Source organism: Eumetopias jubatus, unplaced genomic scaffold (genome assembly GCF_037043125.1).
Source record: "Eumetopias jubatus isolate StellerSeaLion01/CBP00866 unplaced genomic scaffold, mEumJub1_p1.0 scaffold_17, whole genome shotgun sequence".
Taxonomy (NCBI): Eukaryota; Metazoa; Chordata; class Mammalia; order Carnivora; family Otariidae; genus Eumetopias; species Eumetopias jubatus.
In genome coordinates, this window is record NW_028274823.1 from 67577518 (window position 1) to 67596224 (window position 18707).

An 18707-nucleotide genomic window follows, 5' to 3' on the forward strand; every position below is an offset into this window, starting at 1 on the left:
GCCTTCCCCCCAATCTAATGTCCTGGGATTTTACTTTCCCTAAGATAAATTATAAGAAGCTGACCATAGTATACTGCGATCTGGTTTCCATGTAAAATTCAGTGTATTGATGAAGATCTTCCAGCTTTTTGTAATTTCAACCCTGATTGCCAGTTCGATGGTTTGGCTAAGCCATTCATGCAAAGTTGTCTGATTTATCCCAACTTCAGGGTCGTTCTGTGTGTCTCAGTTCATGCTGACTCGTTCTGAAATCACCCCCAGGGCCGCTCTAGTTTCATTATTGTTCCTGAGAATGAAGTGGTGATGGGAATGTCATCTTTGAGAGGAAGTCAGGGTTGGAATTAATCTGACATCTGTTTTCCGTGTTATTCTTGAATTTCCCTGTATCAAAGGGAGGAATGTCACTGAGTTTTCTAAGACTGTGAATAATGGTCCTAAAAACATTTCTCTATCCCATCCAGGTAAAAGAAAAAAAGTTCTGTTTTCAAAGGTTGGCTATTTTATACATATCCAGAGTAATCTATACTTACCATTTGTCTTCGGATTTCAGATACAATATCTAAATTTAGAAAATACCTACCACACACAGTTTAAAAACATTTTATTCCAAAGTTCACCTGCTTAATTTCTAAGATAAGCAGTAACCAGTTCCATTGAAGTTAAAGCTTTGAAGATTCTTGTTTAAGTCTCTGACACACCAAATACTTGTTATTGGTACTTATTAATCAAGAGCTAACCAAGTGACCAAGTGAAATTCTCACAGGGGTGGGTGTTGTGAGAACTTCACTTGGTCACAGCCTTCATGGTGGTGGCTGTCAGGAATTGAAACAGCTTCTTTCTTGCATTTGTTCAGAAGCTGAGGCGACTTTGGAGATGGGGCTATGACCCTCAGGGTTTAGCTGTGGCCACAAGGTGGAGGTAGTGGCCTGGTGTCCGAGAGAGGACAGTCTGATCTTAGAGTCCATGGGGGAGAGAGAATGGATTGCTGCAATCTTAAGACTCTTTGGGGACTTTAGTAACTGAAACCCTTTAAAATGATGTCCAAGGCATACATTCTCACCAACTTAATGACACAGTGCACTTTCAGGGTTATTTCAGACCTCAATAATAAAGAAATGGATATGCACTGCAAAGGCAAAGCCCTATCCTGGAAATAAACCTCAGATCTGGGATATCAAGTTCCTATGTTAATTAAGATGGAGAAATTTAACGTCATCATGAAACTTCCCCCCCTTTGTTTTGGATATGTCTGGGATGATTAAATGTTGGGGATCTTTTTCTGTATTTTGTTTAGCTATAAATAATTTTAGTCAGTGCTTTGGGGGAATGTTTTTTTGTTTTTCCTCCAGTAAAATAAATCTCTTCTGTGCTTCCATGAATGTGATCTGATCCTTTCTTGTGATTATCCTTCATATGATACACTGTAGGTCACAGTCTATATTACAGAATATATCCTATACTATAGGTCATTATCAAGAGCAAAGGCATGTACTACATTATGTATTATAGTGATTTTTCTGTAGTACATGCCTTTGCTCATATATCTGACAGTAAACCTATTTTTTAAACTGTAAGCTATTTGGAGGCAATTATCCCATGTGTCTTACGGTCTCCTACTGCTTTGTTGGAAGAGTTTTAAGTGTAGATTTGGCCAGGTAACTGGAAAGTGGTCATTTGTATTTTGGAAGGAGGTACAGTGCAGTGTTCAGGGCCTGGGCACTGGATTCCAAAGGAACTGGATGAGAATCTGGTTCCTTTGCTTAATATCCGAGATCACTTTCTTATTGGCGGTGATGGTGATGGTAGCAGCTTTATCGAGATAAATTCACATACCATAAAAATCCTCCATTTAAAATGTATAATTTATTGATTTTTAATCTATTCAGAGTTGTGCAACCATAACCACCATCAATTTTAGAGCATTTTCATCGCGTCAAAGAGAAACCCTGTACCCTTCAGCTGTCACTCTGAATTTCCCATTCCCCTAAAGCAGCCACTACTCTACTTCCTTTCTGTATTTGCCCATTCTGGATACTTCATAAAAATGGAATTATATAGTATGTCCTCTTTTGCAAGTGGCTCCTTTCACTTAGTATAAGGCTTTTATCCATGTTGTAGCCTATATCAGTACTTGACTACTTTTCCCAACTGAATAATGTTTCACTGCATAGATATATCATTTTGTGTATCCATTCATCATTTGGTAGACATTTGGGTTGTTTTAACCCTTTGGTTATTATGAATAATGCTGCTGTGAGTATTCATGTACAATTTTTTTTTAAGATTTTATTTATTTTGGAGAGTGCACTTGAGAGAGCATGGGGGGGCAGGGTGAGGGACAGAGAAGGAGAGAATTTCAAGCCGACTCCTCGTTGGAGTGCAGAGCCCACTGTGGGTCTTGATCTCACGACCGTGAGGTCATGACCGGAGCTGAAACCAACTGAGCCACACAGGTCCCCCTCATGTACAATTTTTCATGTGGATATATGTTTTCATTTTTCTTGGGCACATATCTAGGAGTGCATTTGCTGGATTACATGGTAACTCCGTGTTTACCATTTGGGATTGCTAGCCTGTTTATCTTTGTTTTTCTTTCTTTAAAGATTTATTTATTTATTTTAGAGAGTGTGTGAGCTGGGGGTGGGGGATGGGCAGAAGGAGAGGGAGAGAAGCAGACTCCCTTCTGAGTGCGGAGCCCAATGTGGGCCTCAATCCCAAGACCCTAAGACCATGACCTAAGCTGAAATGAGTCAGACACTCAACTGACTGAGCCACCCAGGCACCCCTGGACTGTTTTTTCAAAGTGGTTGTACCATATTGATTAAAGCCGTCTTGGTAAACGTGAAGTGGTACTCATTGTGGTTTTGTATTTCCCTGATGGCTAATGATTTTGAGAATCTTAGGTGCTTCTTGGCCATTTTTATATCTTTCATAAATATGTCTATTTAAGATCATTTTATTATTGAATTATAAGAGTTGCTTACATATTCTAGATACAATTCCCTTATCAGATATATTGTTTGCAACTCACATGCCAGGAGGCCCTCACTGTAGACTAGGATTAGTCTAGTCAGCATGACTTTAGTGTTGTGATGGGCTTTTTTTTTTTTTTAACTGGTGGTCGCTGCCTGCAAAACCCTTATTCGAAAATTTTTGTTCAAACATGATTATTGTTAGTCTCTTATTTGGTATTCACATTTTCTTAGGTGACAGTAAGAACATTTAAAACTTGGAATATTCCCTTAGTGTCAGGAAATCTTGACCTTGAATGTTTTTTCCCAACCAGGAAGGATTTTTCTTTTTCTCTGGAGAAGGATAACTAGCATTAAGAGGCAGGCAGTACTAGCTTATTTATTAAGTGAAGTTCAAGTCAGCAGCTGTGGAGGGCCCTCTGTGCACTTGGCATGGAACACTGTGGGAAAGGAGGAGACAGTGACCATAAGCAGGTGGACTAGGTACTTAATCATTGTTAATAGAAGTACAACAGGAAAAAATGGAATGAATTAATGGGGAATTAGTCCTGTAATTCAGCTAACACTCGCATCATGAACAGGGTCACCTGCCACATACCAGATGCCCTTCCTCTGTTCTCCTCTCCCTGGCCCAGCGAGTGTGGCCTTCTCTGTTATTTCTGGAATTTGGGGTGTCGTCTTTTATCTGAGATAATCCCGGCTCCCAAAAGCAGAGACACTCTTGTCTAAAAAGTTGGATTCAGAATTCGATGGTAATTTCATTCATTAGCCTCCGTTTGCAAATGATAGTATCTTAGCCCATGTAGCATAGGAAAACTCTTCCTTGGGTTCAAATCTTCCTTCCATCTGAAGAACCTGTGTGACATCAGGCAAGCAATTTGAGCAAATCCGTAGCTTTGTTGAGAGGATTACTCTTGCATCCTGCCTCTCCTCACACTCCACGCATAGCGAAGTTCTTTCACCCCTCCACTCGAAATTGTTTCACTGTGGACAAAAGAGAAGTTATCATGGCAACCCAAGACACTAATGTGTTTGTAACCATACATGTGATGGGGACAAGTTTCCTAAAACAGTGTTTATTGTGCTTTGCGCTGATTTTCTATTGAATTCTGTTTCATTTTTCGCAAAATGTAGTTCACAACGGACTCATTTCACAGTCCAAATGGTTCATGACCTGCAGTTTGAAAACCATGCTGTGCTGTGCGCCATGCTGTCTTGCCCCAGGATCCCCACGGATCCGTTTCTCCAGGCAGTCAGGGGTGTGTGCTGTCAAGTAGTCACGTAATGATAAGTACTGCTTCCCAAACGGCAGTTAGCAAACAATTAAAGTGTTTCTTCCCTGTAGATTTTCTAATAAGTTAAAGGAGGAAAGGCACAGTGTTGACCTTACCACCAAGTCCCAGTGACTCACATCTAGTAAGCTCTCCAAAAACTGTAGCTTCTGCTTTTAATAATGAAAGTTTCCATCTAATTTCTGTGGTACTTTGCCCTACCCGTTTTCCAGGAAAAGGAGCATGCATATTATCTGAGCCTCACATGTCTTACCACCTTCCTTGACCTGGTCTCTTCAATTGATGAATCAGTATGTGTTCACATGTCCTGTGTGACCCAACCCCGTTAGCTTTCGTTTGTGCCCATGCGCGGTTAGCACATTTGTATGGCGCGGAGTCTGTATTCATTCAGTTTATGTGCCTGCTGTGTACACATACTCTGCTAAGAAAGATGATGTTGGGTCCTTGGCCTCGTGGAGCCTGGTCTCCTGGTCTGGGAAGGCCGGTGGATCTGTGGACAGTGAGGAGGGACGCTGTGTGCATGGCTGTGGTGGAGGGGAGCACTGACACCCCTGCAGCAGCTCCACCCCCCCACTCCCAACCACAGGAGATGCCCTGAAACTCCTTGGCACCTGGTTTAATTATTTGTTAATTGACACACATGGTTGGATAGATCTAAGTCCGGCCTTGTTGCAGGGGAACAGGGAGGAGACAAACGGGAGGAAGACATGCAGTAAAAAGTGGGTGCAGGCCCTGCATGGAGCAGAGATGCTGGAAACGGAACAAAGCTGGTGAAGAGGATGTGAGGTTGAACCCCTCCTCTTTGTTCCTGGGCGAGGAAGGAGAAGGGTTGCGGTTGTCTGCCTCCGTGGTGGCTTTGAGGGCATCAGCTTGTCTTTTCAGGCAGTGTTTTGCCTAATGTAGGCCTCCGTGCTGATCGGTGCTGGGGGCTTACCTTCAGCCACCTGGCAGTGTCCGGTGACTACAGAGGCCTGAAAAGACCCCAGCTTCAGGAGCATTGCAGAGGCAACACCCTCTTACCCCGTGGTCTCACACCCTCTGTGACTGTAGCAAATCACAGGGCTGGGGTTTAGAGTGATGTCCTTCAAGCCTTAGGACAAGACTTATTTTGTTGTTGTTTTGTTTTGAAGTTGAAACAAGCAAACAGTATATTTTAAGTGCTATTAAGAAAAAAAGAAGGTTTTAGGTTTCCAGCTGTTAGAACAGTTGTTCTTAGCTCAGGATACAAGATGGCCTTTCTCCCTTACTTGTGTACACGGTAATTCATTCAAGATCCAAACCAGTTTTGCATCTTTGGTTGATCTTTTTAATTGCTGTGGAACAAGGTATTTTTAAAGTTCACAGGGAGTGTGGCCCTACTGGGTTTGCTACAGTCCCATTCTGCTGCCTGCTGCCCTTGCAGGTCTGGCAGTGAGGACTCTGCCGCTGCGGCTCTGGTTGTCCCCGCGGGCTTCTGTGTGCCATTTTCCCAGAGAACAACCCTGTGACTGGAGGGTACACTTCCATTAAGGAGATGACATTTAGTGACCATTGCAGCCTTTGAAATTTGATTTCAAATGCTAATCTCAAACGATGGAAATGTTGGGAGTTTTTAATTGTTTTATGTATTATAAAAGTGATCCATTGGAGGGCGCCTGGGCGGCTCAGATGGTTGAGCGTCTACCTTCAGCTCAGGTCATGATCCCAGGGTCCTGGGATCGAGTCCCGCATCAGGCTCCCTGCTTGGAAGGGGGCCGCCTGCTTCTCCCTCCCTCTGCTGCTCCTCCTGCTTGTGCTCTTTCACGCTCTCTGTCAAATAAATAAATAAAATCTTAAAAAAAAAAAAGAAAAAATTTGGAAAACACAGAAGTACAGAAATGAAAAAAACACAACCTAGGCTACAATCCACCCTCCCGAACAACTGCTATTCATATTTTTTATTCCCTCCCTTTTCCTTTCTTCTTCCCCCCTTTTTTTTAAATAGGGTATTATAATTTGCTGCCTGCTTTTAATTTTTTTTTTTTTTAAATAAAACATTGTAACCTGTGCCTGCATGTGTAGGCTAGCTGCATCGGTGCACAGCCAGACACAGTAATCATAGTAATTCCTTAAGTCCGCTCAGTGGCAGTTTGATCGTAGGAAATCCTTGAGGATATTTGGGTTGCTTGAGAAGCCTGGGTGCAAGCATCTTACCAACTGCTTATTTGGGAAAGGTAGGAAAAAGCCTCAGAGCATAGCTGAAACATGAGCGGGATCTTGTACCTTGGAAGTAGGCAACCTAGGGGCAATCCTCAGCACTCAAAGGAGGCGTTAGCAGGCTCTCTCTTCAGCTGATTTGTTTTGTAATCCATAAGCTGTCAGGATGTCATGAAGCCTGCTGAGAGGTCCCCCCTCCAGACCTGGGAAAGTATACTCTGAGCTCTGTCAGGGACACAGATAAGTCAGTCTCTATGGGAGGTGGGGGAAAATCCCTCAGAATTCCTTTGCTAGATCTCATTTCAATTAATAGAAAAACTCACTATGTTCTATCTTGTCAGACTTTATTTTGAAGCATCAGATTAATACTTGCCATGTGGATCAGTTGGTGCAGATGATGTTACATAATGGCAGGGAAAAAATTCAAAATGTGTTTCCTGTGTAAAGAAGGAGACCTCATCACAATCCAACAGGGTGCGTTTCTGGTCATGCCCTGGAAGTAAAGATTTAGCCTGTTAAATTGAAGGCCATTTGGTATGCTATAGTGAGGGCAATAAAATCCAGAGGATACTGTACTTAGACTTTGTGATTTTGAAATGCATGAAATCTGTTTCTTTATGACCAGAACAATAATTTAGTTGGTGACTTAAGAAAGGGCATTCTCCTTAGCTAAACATACATGGCTAAGGAATGAATGGCTAAGTAAATCCAACATCTCTGTGTAAGGAAGTGGGATGGATGCGGTAATGATTTATCACAGAAACTTCCATTTTGAAGAAAGCATATCAAACAAAGTTTCCCTAATGTTATTTTCTTAAGCTCACTTTATTTTATTTTATTTATTTATTTATTTTAAGATTTTATTTATTTATTTGACAGAGAGAGACACAGCGAGAGAAGGAATGCAAGCGGGAGAGGGAGAAGCAGGCTTCCTGCGGAGCAGGGAGCCCGATGTGGGGCTCGATCCCAGGATCCTGGGACCATGACCTGAGCCAAAGGCAGATGCTTAATGACTGAGCCACCCAGGCGCCCCTAAGCTCATTTTAGATAGTGAACTGGTGGTAGCCACTGATGTGATAGTGTATCCGCCACATCCAATTTGATGGGACTTCTTTCCCATGGACTTCTCCACAGCACTCTTGATGTAGCAGAAGAATGTACACCCAGTTCCACTGGTGGTACTTATTTGGTAAAAGTCCCCTAGAACTATGAACCCACTATGCAGATTTATATACTATCATGTCGATGTTAAGTGATGAAAACTTAAGTCCAGAAACCATATAAATCTGAGTAATTATATGTATGTTTTTTGTTTTGTTTTTCATAAAAAGCCTTCATTTCTCAACATCACTGAACAAAAGCAAAATTTACTGAACTGGTAAATGATGAAATAATGTCATTTTCACATGTTAATATTGATGGGATATTAATATGGTCCTGAAGTTATGTTCATTTCAAAGAACAAGTCTAATTTTTATAGAACACAGTCTTTGAGAAAAAATATTTTGAAACCATGGTAAAGAACTTTGGGTTATCTGGAAAATTCTCAGAGTATTTCAAATAGCTAACATTTTATCCTCTGCGAGTTTATTGGCTTATTCAGGATTTTGTATATGTAAATTAGCATCCTAAATTAATGGATGTACTGTTAAATTGTATTGGGAAATTATCAGTTTTTAAGATTAGATGTCTTTAAATTTTTTGTTACAAAAATAGTAAATGTTCATTAAAAAATTGGATGGGGACAGAAACAGGCAGGAAGAGAAATTATCACCAATATTCCTTTCACCCAAAGGGCAACCCTAATTATCTTGCTGTATAGTTCTTTATGATTTCTTTTACATCTTTTTCCTTTTTTTCCCTCTATTAGTATATTTCTGATGTACATAGATAAATTTTTCACCTATAATTGACTTCTTGGACTTGAAGGTGAGCATCCTTTCTCTCCTTTTCTCTTGCTCTTCACTGACAAATTTCTGTTGGCTCTTTCTGTGTTTAGCATTGCATGAGCAGTGGTGATGACCGAGAACTTGGTTTTAATTTTGAAACCAGCTGCAGCTTTGTTAATCAGATAGGTACTTCAGGGCCTCTGTGGTCTAGGAACACCTGTCTTAACTCAGTTGTAAAACAAATTGGCTGTTTGATTTCTTAAAAGCAGTTTTTTTTTTTTTTTTTTTTTTCCAGAAGGCAAGGGTCAGATATTTTCCAGCCTAGGAGAATTGTCAGGGCTGAGCAAAATTCCACTGATTGCCTGGATAGACACCAACAGCTTTTGACCAACTCTGTGTTGCTTTAATTGGTGAATAAGGCTTTGCCACGGAGCAAGGACCATGATGCATTGTACTCAGCTCTTTTCATGTCCGTTGCTCATGATCTTTATTTTCATAGGCTCCCCCTCCCCCCATGAATCCTGTTCTTTCCTATGGATATGTAAAACCTTGATTAACTCCGGTATATTGGCAAAGTAGGCTGGAATGAGGTTAAGATCTTTTATTGGCTCTACTCTTGTGGTAGAAACAAAAATCGTCTTATCCCATTTGGGCTTCTAGAACAACATAGACTGGCTTATAAACAACAGAAATTTATTTCTCATTTCTCATGGTTCTGGAGGTTGGAATTCTAAGATCTGCGTGCCAGTGTGGTGGAGTTATGATGAGGACTCTCTTCCAGGTTGTAGACTGCCGACTTCTCCTGTGTCTTCATGTTGGGGAGAGCAGACAGCAGCAAGCTGCAAGGTCTCTCGTGACTCTTAGGACACAAATCCCTACACCATGGGGCCTCCCGACCTCATGACATCAATTAAACCTAATTACCTCCCCAAGGCCCTGCACCTCTATATAGCATCACACTGGGGGGTTAGGGCTTCAACATAGGAATTTTGGGGGATCACATTCAACCTTTGCAAAAATGTTCATTTTTCTGTCTGTAATATAGTCATTTTCTAAATATTGGTGCTTTTACTTTCCCAGGTGATTCTGCTGTATCTCCAGGGTAACCACTTTGAACATCTAATGGTGTTACATAACAAATTGATAGGAAATTGGACTAAACTATTGATAGCCTTCAGATACTACTTAAACCTGGAAGGTTTTGGGGCATTGTCATGTTAATCCTCAGCACCTATTTCTTTATCTCTTTCTCTTAGGAAAAAATATCTAGCCAACTAAGAGTTTGGTTAATGTAGGTCTTAGAGGATTCCAATTTCTTTTTTAAACGTTGGGTACTGTGCTTATCATCACCATCTCTTTGCCCTCTACACTGCGTTGTAACAAACTTTGTGTCTGTGTTCCGTTTTTATGGTAGCCCTTACTTCATGGGCTTTTCCCTCTCTTTTATTATCTTGGATTAGTTGTAACCAAAATTTGTTTTTTAAGCCAGAGGTTAGGGGTTCAAAATACATTTTCCCATAGAAGCGGGGCATCTGGGTGGCTGTCGGTTAAGCGTCCAGCTCTTGATTTTGGCTCAGGTCATGATCTCAGGGTCCTGGGACTGAGCCCTCTATCAGGCTCTGCGCTCAGCTGGGAGTCTGCTGGAGAATTTGTCTCTCCCTCCCTCCCTCTGCCTCTGTGCCCCCCCCCCCCACTCTCTCAAGTAAATCTTTTAAAAATATATATGTATGTGTGTACACACACACACTCTCTCTCCCATGGAAACAATGATAATGTGGTTAAACTAAAACTTTTCAAAAATCCATTAAACCCTTCCAAAGTTCTGTAGTTGAGCACAGTGGTGAGGCTGAAGTTCTCTTCAGGTTTTTTCGCCAACCATTTCTTTTGCACACCTCTCCCTCCACCCCAGTGTCCCAGTTCTCTTTAAATGGGAAAATGCCACAGGGAGCCATCTCTTAGCCACCTTTGGCTTTTTTCGTGATGGGTCAGTATCTGCCCACTGAGAAGATAGAGCTAGGATGAGCTGTGAAGTCAAATGAACCAGCTAGATTTTTATGCACTAAGTTTATCCACTGAAGTGTCTGTATTTATTTTGGGAACATAATAAGAACTCCTCGTCTGACGTTAATTGACTTGCAGTGGGAAGGAGAGCTACTGAAGAGAAGAAAAAAAAGAATTTGGCAGTCCATTGAACTGACTTAATTATAAAGCAGGCTTTCAAATGAAAGTATACAAGTCAGTGATACCCATTGGTGTTGGGTGCTCACAGAATAAACAGTCAGAAGGGACTTGGGTCCTGGGCACCCGCGTGGCTCAGTTGGTTGAGTGTCGAACGCAAGCCCTGAGTTGGGCTCTGCAGTCAGTGTGGAGTCCGCTTGTCCTCTCCCACCCGCTCCGCCCCTCCATCTGCTGGTGCATGCGTGTGCTCTCTCTCTCTCAAATAAATAAATAAGATCTTGGAGTGGGGGCGGGGGAAAAGGGGGCTTGGGTTCACCCATCAGAATTTGATGTTGGTGATATGTGTGTGGGTGCCTGTTGCACAAACACTGAATGAGAAAAGCCATCAAATATTGGTAGGAAGGAGATGGAGAGAGTGACAGAGAGAGACCAGCATAATGAAAGCAATGTGTCACTGGGCTGAAGTTTCCATTGGCAAGAATTTCTGACTTACTGCTCTGTAAACTCAACATAAACTGTCAGATTCGAGGATTGTCTGATCTCAGGAAATGTTAGCACAGAAAATCAACTTCTGTCTGAGTCGGCAGAGCTGGTGTGTATGCTTCAGCTCTAAATATAGAGGTTGTGGAATTAGGTGGGCAAGCGATGGAGGGGCAACTCTGATAAAGAACTCGAGGGGGAATTAATTGTAGTCATAATTAATCATAATCATAATGCCATGTCCTCCAACTTCTTTGCCCTTTAGTGTCAATGAGAACTCCTCAGTGATGCAGGAAAGTTGAGATTTTTAATTTTTTTGGTATTTATTTATGTCTAGAAAAATTGAGATTTTTTTTTTTTTAAACTGAAGAAATAAGGAAACTCCACTCTTTCTAAGGCTAAAGATAAATGGACTCTAGGGCACTGCCAGCCTGTGGCATGAAAACCTCACGTCTGAGCTGCTGGGCTGGGGCCTCCTGTGCTGCCGGCTTCATGGAAATAAGTTAGTAGAGCGCTGGTACAGCAGTGGTTCACTGAAGTGGGCAGTGAATTGATAGCTTGTAGCTCTACTAGTAGGTGCCACAAAGAACCTGGGATTCACGCACGTTTTCAGCCCATTTCATTTCGCCTGCTCTCTTACCTGTTTGGCATTGTCTCAGACTCCCTAGGCCACCCCCTGGTCTGCTGCTCCCAAGAATTGTTGGCTCACAAACCGCAGCATAATTTACCCTAACTCCTGATTTTTCCTCAAGATCTTTGTACTTCCTGCTTGGAGGGGGCCCAGCTCTTCGGCCACCATGGTGACTGATAGCACTCCCATTTGGTGGTATTGCTTTGCCAGAGTCACACCATCTCCCAAACCATTGTTCCCTCAGCTCTAAAATGAAAGGGTGGGTTTGGTTGGTTCTCTTGCTGCTCCCTGTGCTAAGGATCTGTGCCTCAGCTAGCTCAGACTGAAGACAGCTGCCTTCTTTTTTTTTTTTTTTAAAGATTTTATTTATTTATTCAAGAGAGAATGAGAGATAGCACATGAGAGGGGGGAGGGTCAGAGGGAGAAGCAGACTCCCTGCTGAGCAGGGAGCCCGATGTGGGACTCGATCCCAGGACTCCAGGATCATGACCTGAGCCGAAGGCAGTCGCTTAACCAACTGAGCCACCCAGGCGCCCTGAAGACAGCTGCCTTCTTAAGGCTGACCAAGAAGGATAGAGTGGCCAGTCCTGGAGGGGACTGCACAAGGCAGGGAGGCCGGGCTGCTCATTGAGTAGATGAGGACCTGCTCACAGCCATGTGCCTAGTAAGTTACAGAGGGGTAGAGAGAGCTTTGTCTTGATATTGCTTTCCAGAGTTATTGATTAGCATTATGCATGATTACTCTAAAATTAAAAGCAATTGGGCATAAGTTTTCTAGGCATCCCTATTGTAAAATGATACCTTGCTTGAATTTTTTCCTTGCCTACCAAGTACTCTCTATGCTTTCAGTTAAATGGGGGAGCAGGATCCTTAAAGGGTAAATACCTTGGAATTTTGTTTCTTTAAAAAAAATGGCTGTGAATCGCATTTCAAAGCTTGGCTAAGCATATGGTCAGCGCAGAGCATCCCACAGTTTACTAGGAGTTCTGAGAGCTGTTCCAGAGTTTCTCCTCTTTGCTACAGGTAGGAAGTGTCTGACATTCCAAAGAGCATTTGTGCGGTAGTGTGCTCCCAGCTTCACTGCACAGGATGCTTCTTGTTCTGAGTCCCGTCCCTCCGTCCATTGCCCCCACCCCCACCCCTGGTGCAGGGAAAGTATTTCCAAGCCGTGTTTTCATTTGGCCATGTGATCTTGCCTTATTCAGTGTTAAATAAGGTCTGCTTTGGTTGCTTTAAAAGACTACAGTTTATACATAGTACTGATCTCGTCTTACTGTATATGCAGGGATCTTTTTTTTTCTTTTTAAGATTTATTTATTTATTTATTTGAGAGAGAGAGAGAGAGAGAGAGAGCAGGAGGAGTGGCAGAGGGAGAGGGAGACAAGCAGACTCCTCTCCAAACAGGGAGCCCAAAGCAGGGCTCAATCCCAGGACCCTGAGATCATGACCTGAGCCAAAATTAAGAGCTGGCCGCTTAACTGACTGAGCCACCCAGGCGCCCCTATATAGGGATGTTTGATCAGTGAGGAGCTTGCCTCTGTGACCTGCTAAGGAAATCTTTGTAGCTGTGCAATCAAAAATAATTTGTTGACTCAGTGATTGAAAAGGTGAGTTGCTGTTATAAGAGACAGCATAGGGGCAGTACCATAACCTTTCTCTCTTTAAAAAAAAAAAAAATTCTGGGGCGCCTGGGTGGCTCAGTCAGGTATGTGTCTACCTTCAGCTCAGGTCATGATCCCAGGGTCCTGGGATCGAGCCCTGCATCAGGCTCCCTGCTCAGCAGAGAGCCTGCTTCTCCCTCTGCGCACCACCCCCCCCCCCCCCGCTCGTCTTCTCTCTCCATCTCTCTCAAAAATAAATAAAATCTTAAAAAAATTCTGTTAAAATTATTTAATATCTCAAACACCTAGAGAAGTACAAAGAATGATATAACACATTCCCTCTGCACGTTACTGTGAAATTGATCATTGCACTTTCTATCCCTCCTGCCAGCCCTCTTTTTCTTCATATCTTTCACTCTCCACCAAAGATTATAATTTATTTCATTTAGTGTCTTGACCCCACTAAAATGTAAGTGTCATGAGGGCAGAAAATTCTGACTTTTTGGTTCCCTGCTACACACCCTATTAGCCAGTGGCTGGCATTGTTCACATTATTTGCATATTGCCCAATATTGATTGATTACATGCATTTTCCCATGTTTGCTTTTTTTCATGAAGTAGAGTGCATTTTGGGGCTTTCTTTGCAATTGCAGACTTTCCCCCAAATCAAACCTTCCTTCTTCCTTACCTTTTCAGAGTTAACTAGTATTGTACACCCATTAATCAGTATGTAGAATTGTCTTCAGGTGTTGAGTTATTTATATAAATGGTAATATAACCTCCTGGTTTAGCTCTGAACTACATGCAGCACTGGGGTCAGGGGACAAACCCAGAGAAGTCCTGGTATGAGTGGTAAGCCGAGCTTCCCCAAAACCTCTCCAAGGAGGACTTTCTATGTGCCTTGAATAAATGCTGAAACAAGCAGGGTGATTCATGTACCAGACAGCAATTAAGCTTTAACATCAAAGAATGAACGTGTCTCGGGTTTCTCAATTAAAGTTTAAGAACTAGATGCACTTAATGTGTCTGTGCCCGGAAATTGGCTATTTCTTTGCAGTTTTCTCCAAGTAAGGGGGTCCTAATATATTAGTCCAATCAAAAAATCTCATTAACAAAGTTTAAATGGCTCACTATTCTCAGTAAAACTTTTTTCCTTCCTTTAGTTGAGACGAGAGAAGATCGACCTTGAAAATACTTTGGAACAAGAACAGGAAGCGCTAGTTAATCGTCTCTGGAAAAGGATGGACAAACTTGAAGCTGAAAAGCGGTTTGTTTAGTCTTGCTGTTCAGTGTGGGGGGTGTGCACGGCCAGGGAACTGCTCTGGGTGTGGCTGACGAATAAGAAAGGGGCGTTTTATTTCCTTGGGTGAGCTTTGTGCAGTGGCAGTATCGTAGCCAATGAGGTTTATCTGAGGCGTGATTATTGCTAATTAATTCCTTGGGTGATGCATATCATTTTAATTTGCCAAACCAGAAAAATGTTGAAAGCCTTCTGAACTCTTCTCATGTTGGTCATGTCTTTATATTTCTCTCTTACAGTCCCAGTAAAATTTCCTTTCATTTGGGAAAAGGCTATGAAGAAATTAGTCACCTTCAAATTGTTCGGGAAAGATGGTTGCAATTTCAGCTTTTTACCTTACTGAACTGGCTTTCCCGGTTTTCTCAAGTGCTTAGGATGTGTACTGTGTACGGTTAATTATGACACATCTCTAGAATGTACTTCATCAGAAGGCTGAGATTATAATAGGAAAACTATTATCAATTGACTTGAAAACTTACTGTAAATACTTGTACATAGTTAAGGTTAGGAATTGTTTTGCTAAATGTACGTGGATGTGAAATGTCATTCAACAGCAGACATTTCTTGAGCCCCTTCGTGCCCTAATTTTTAAGTACCACATACATTGGGGGGTGACGGAGCAGGACTTGAAGAATGTCAAGGGTTTCTGTATGTGGGATGTGTGTGTGGAGGGGGGTGTAGAAAGGGAGTTTTTAAAAATATTCATTAATCTACTTCACTAGGATCTTTTATTTGCTAACCAGAGGCTTTGGCCATAACTATTTGGTTTGGATGAACATCCATAAGTTATTTTGAGTTCATCCCTAAATTTGCAAAATATAGTCCTATCACAGGCTTTAAGAAAAGTGAAAATTAAAGCTATATCTCCAGGGAAATACTCAAGCCGTAGTTGAATTGAGTATGCTTTGCATTATTGTAGTGGTACTAAAAAAATTGAATTATGAAAAGGTATTTAATATAATAAATGCAGGGACCATTACAATATTTAACATACCAGTTTTCTCAACAAGGGCAGGCCTGAAGGTGATTCACAATTTGCATTTGGGCAAACTTAAAGGTAAAAAGTTAAAAGCCAAACCAAACCAAGACCCTAGTAGCTTATGAGAGGGGACATAGAGGTCCATTGCCAATCTGTCTTCCTTTGCAGAACGCAGTTGGAGGTTTTATATGTATAAGTACCAAAGTATTTTCTTAAGCAATATGAAGTATCATGTGGTTGGTGAAAAGCCATTGAGTATTCATGTTCCTTGTGCCTCAAACTAACCGTAATTGGTAGAGAAGGTGGGACCACCAATTATTAACCCAGTGATTGTGGTTTGGTTTTGTTCTTTATCTTTTACCTGTGCTCTGACCAGAAGCAAAGGGCCTTCAGCCCAGTTTGCGCCACCCTCAGGATTGGTTTTTCAGGAAGGAAATTTTAGAAGTAGAGTCTGTGTGGTGTCACCTTCGACCATAGTACATAGTTGGGAAGCGTTGACCAGAAAGCATTGAGGGTGAAATTTCTTTAGTATATCCGTTTCCGCAAACAGATGTGATTCATTTAGTCAGCAGGTAATTCTGAGTGCCTACTCTATGCCAGGCATAATAATCAGAAGCAAATGCTGGAGACTTTTTCACTAATGCTTAATTACCAGTGGTCGTTTAAAAGAAAAAAAGGAGGGTGGATCCTTCAGCTCTGCCCTTTGACCTTGACCTGGATACTAGGTAAGGGAGACCAGAAGTAGATATAAAATGGGCAGAGCCTGAGTTCAACAACCCTGTGAATTCCGGTGATTCACAGGAGCTTGCTATGAAAACAAACCCTCCAGCTAGTGTGTTGTTTTGTCTTTTAAGGCAAACTGTTTTTCATTGTTGGAATTTTTCTTTTCACTGAAGAATCCTGCAGGAGAAATTAGACCAGCCCGTCTCTGCTCCCCCGTCGCCTAGAGACATCTCCATGGAGATAGACTCTCCAGAAAACATGATGCGCCACATCAGGTTTTTAAAGAATGAAGTGGAGAGGCTGAAGAAGCAACTGAGAGCCGCTCAGTTACAGCGTATGTCACCTCTGATTTCACTGGTCTTCTGTGGGCACAATTAACCCATTTACCAAGCACAGGCTTTTACCAGTATTTACCATGGAATTTGCATAGATCAAATCCATCCTGTATTTCATTACCAATACATGCGTGTAGAAATCTTTCTATCATCCTGGAATGGATTATTTTTGAAAGTATTATAGTAGGACAGGCAAATAGTTTAGAATACTTGCTGAAAATCAAATAATTTCAGAAGGGTCCAGAATCGGGTACTATTTTTATTCTTCTCCTTGTGTTCATCTTTAGGATTGTAGTCACAAATGTACTTTGGGGAATTAAGGCAGAGAATAGTGTTTATCGTCCTTACTACTAAATTTTAGCTTCAGCTAACATTTGTTCATCGTACTTAAAGAATAAATGCTTTAAAAATGTAGCCTTATTGTTTCGGAAAATGTCCAGATATTGAGTTGGAAATCAGAGGAACTAGATTTCTGAACACTTGATTAGGTCACTGTGCATTTGCTTGGGTCTTTCCTGTTTCTGCTCACAGGCTGCTCAGATACATTTGAGTAGACAGTGTGGCGCAGGGAAGAGTGGCTCACCCTCTCGCCCCTGACCCCTCGCTGCCCATTTCTCACGGTTAGACATTTTTTTATTGATTCTTCCAGGTACATGTATGTGTCTGTATAAACTTATTTTATACTAAAAGCGGCACGGTGAACACACTCTTTTGTATTTTTCGGTTTGTACTTACAGTATCTTGTAAGTTTTTTCTCGCCAATACACGTAGAGAGCTGTCTGGTTCCCTTTTTTAAAAGGCTGCTTAATATTTGGTTCTGTGGATACGCTAGCGCCTTCTTATCTACACAGCTTCGCTTTCCATTGTGTCAGCCCGGTCGGGAGGCCGGTGGCCCTCCTGCCTTACCATCAGAAGGGCAGAAGAAGCCTGATGATATGTCACAATGCCTGTGTCATTCCCCACACTTCATCTCACGTAGGCATTATATCATGTAGCATCATCACAAGGAGGGTGAGTACAGCACACTAAGATATTTTGAGAGTGTTGGGGAGGAAGAATTCCCTCTGCCTTTCAAGATTCTTCTGGCTGGACTAAGAATCAAATTGACGTGAGACAGATTAACAGGAGAAAATCAAATTTAGTAGCATATGTATGTGGGACTATACACAGACATGGAAATTCCAAGGACAGTCAGGCAACGGGAAGCTTATATGAGCTAAAGAGAGGGATGGGGGTCTGAGGATACAAAGGGAGACAGACCAAGCAGGAACTTGAGAGGAGAGGTTTAGAAAACAAAGGTTGCCCTATTATGTAGATAAGTTTTCTAGATAAAGAAGAATCTCTGTGAATAGCTGTCTTCCTGATAAAGGCAGGCAGTTGAGGGGGTAGTAAAGAGCTCTTCCTGAATCTGCTGGGTGTAGATTGCTTTACTTCAAAATACTGTTCCTGCCAAAGTGGCCCATCTTGGAGTGGCCTGCCCTGGGCCTCTACAAGAGAAACCAGGACCATGTCATATAACTCTTATTACATTATATTGTTATAATTGTTCTAGTTTATTATTACATTGTTAATCTCTTACTGTGCCTAATTTAGAAATTAAACTTTATCATAGGTGTGTATATTTAGGAAAAAACATAGTATATTCAGGTTTGGGGTCATCCTCAGTTTCAGGCATCCACTGAGGGTCTTAGAACCTATGGCCCATGGATGCTGTATGTCATAATTTATTTAACTAGTCCCATACCAATGGACCCGTTTTGGTTGTCATGCTGCAACCACAATGAACATCTGTGTCCCCCCACATTTGACACCTGAGCAAGAACACCTTCAGGATGAACTCCAGAAGTGGATTTATGGAGTCCAGGGAATGTGCATTTAAAATTTCAGTGATTCTTACCTTTATGTTTTCTTCTCTAAAGTTCATTGCAAGTTCTGGTCCAGTAGTGCATCTGGGTTGGTGATTCAGGATCATCCTTGGAACCTGTAAGAAATAGTGTTAGTTTCCTCATGTTGCTGTAACAAATGACCACAACCTTAGTTGCTTAAAGCAACACAAATGTGTTAAAAGTGCAGTTCTGAAGGTCTGCGGTCCAAAATAGTCTCGTTGTGCTAAAATCAAGGTGTCAGCAGGGCTGGTTTCTTGTAAAAGGCT

General features: G+C 41.8%; 1 protein-coding gene and 1 pseudogene across 1 annotated transcript in view; both read left to right on the forward strand.

Annotated features, from left to right (window-relative positions):
• Positions 1-18707, forward strand: part of CCDC6 (coiled-coil domain containing 6) — a 119042-nt gene that overhangs the window by 76208 nt on the left and 24127 nt on the right. The window contains exons 4-5 of the mRNA XM_028123989.2: positions 14382-14485; positions 16394-16554. Of these exons, the coding sequence (XP_027979790.1) occupies positions 14382-14485; positions 16394-16554 (265 nt within the window). The remainder of the gene's footprint in view (positions 1-14381; positions 14486-16393; positions 16555-18707) is intronic.
• Positions 14588-14652, forward strand: LOC114224783 (U4 spliceosomal RNA; annotated as a pseudogene).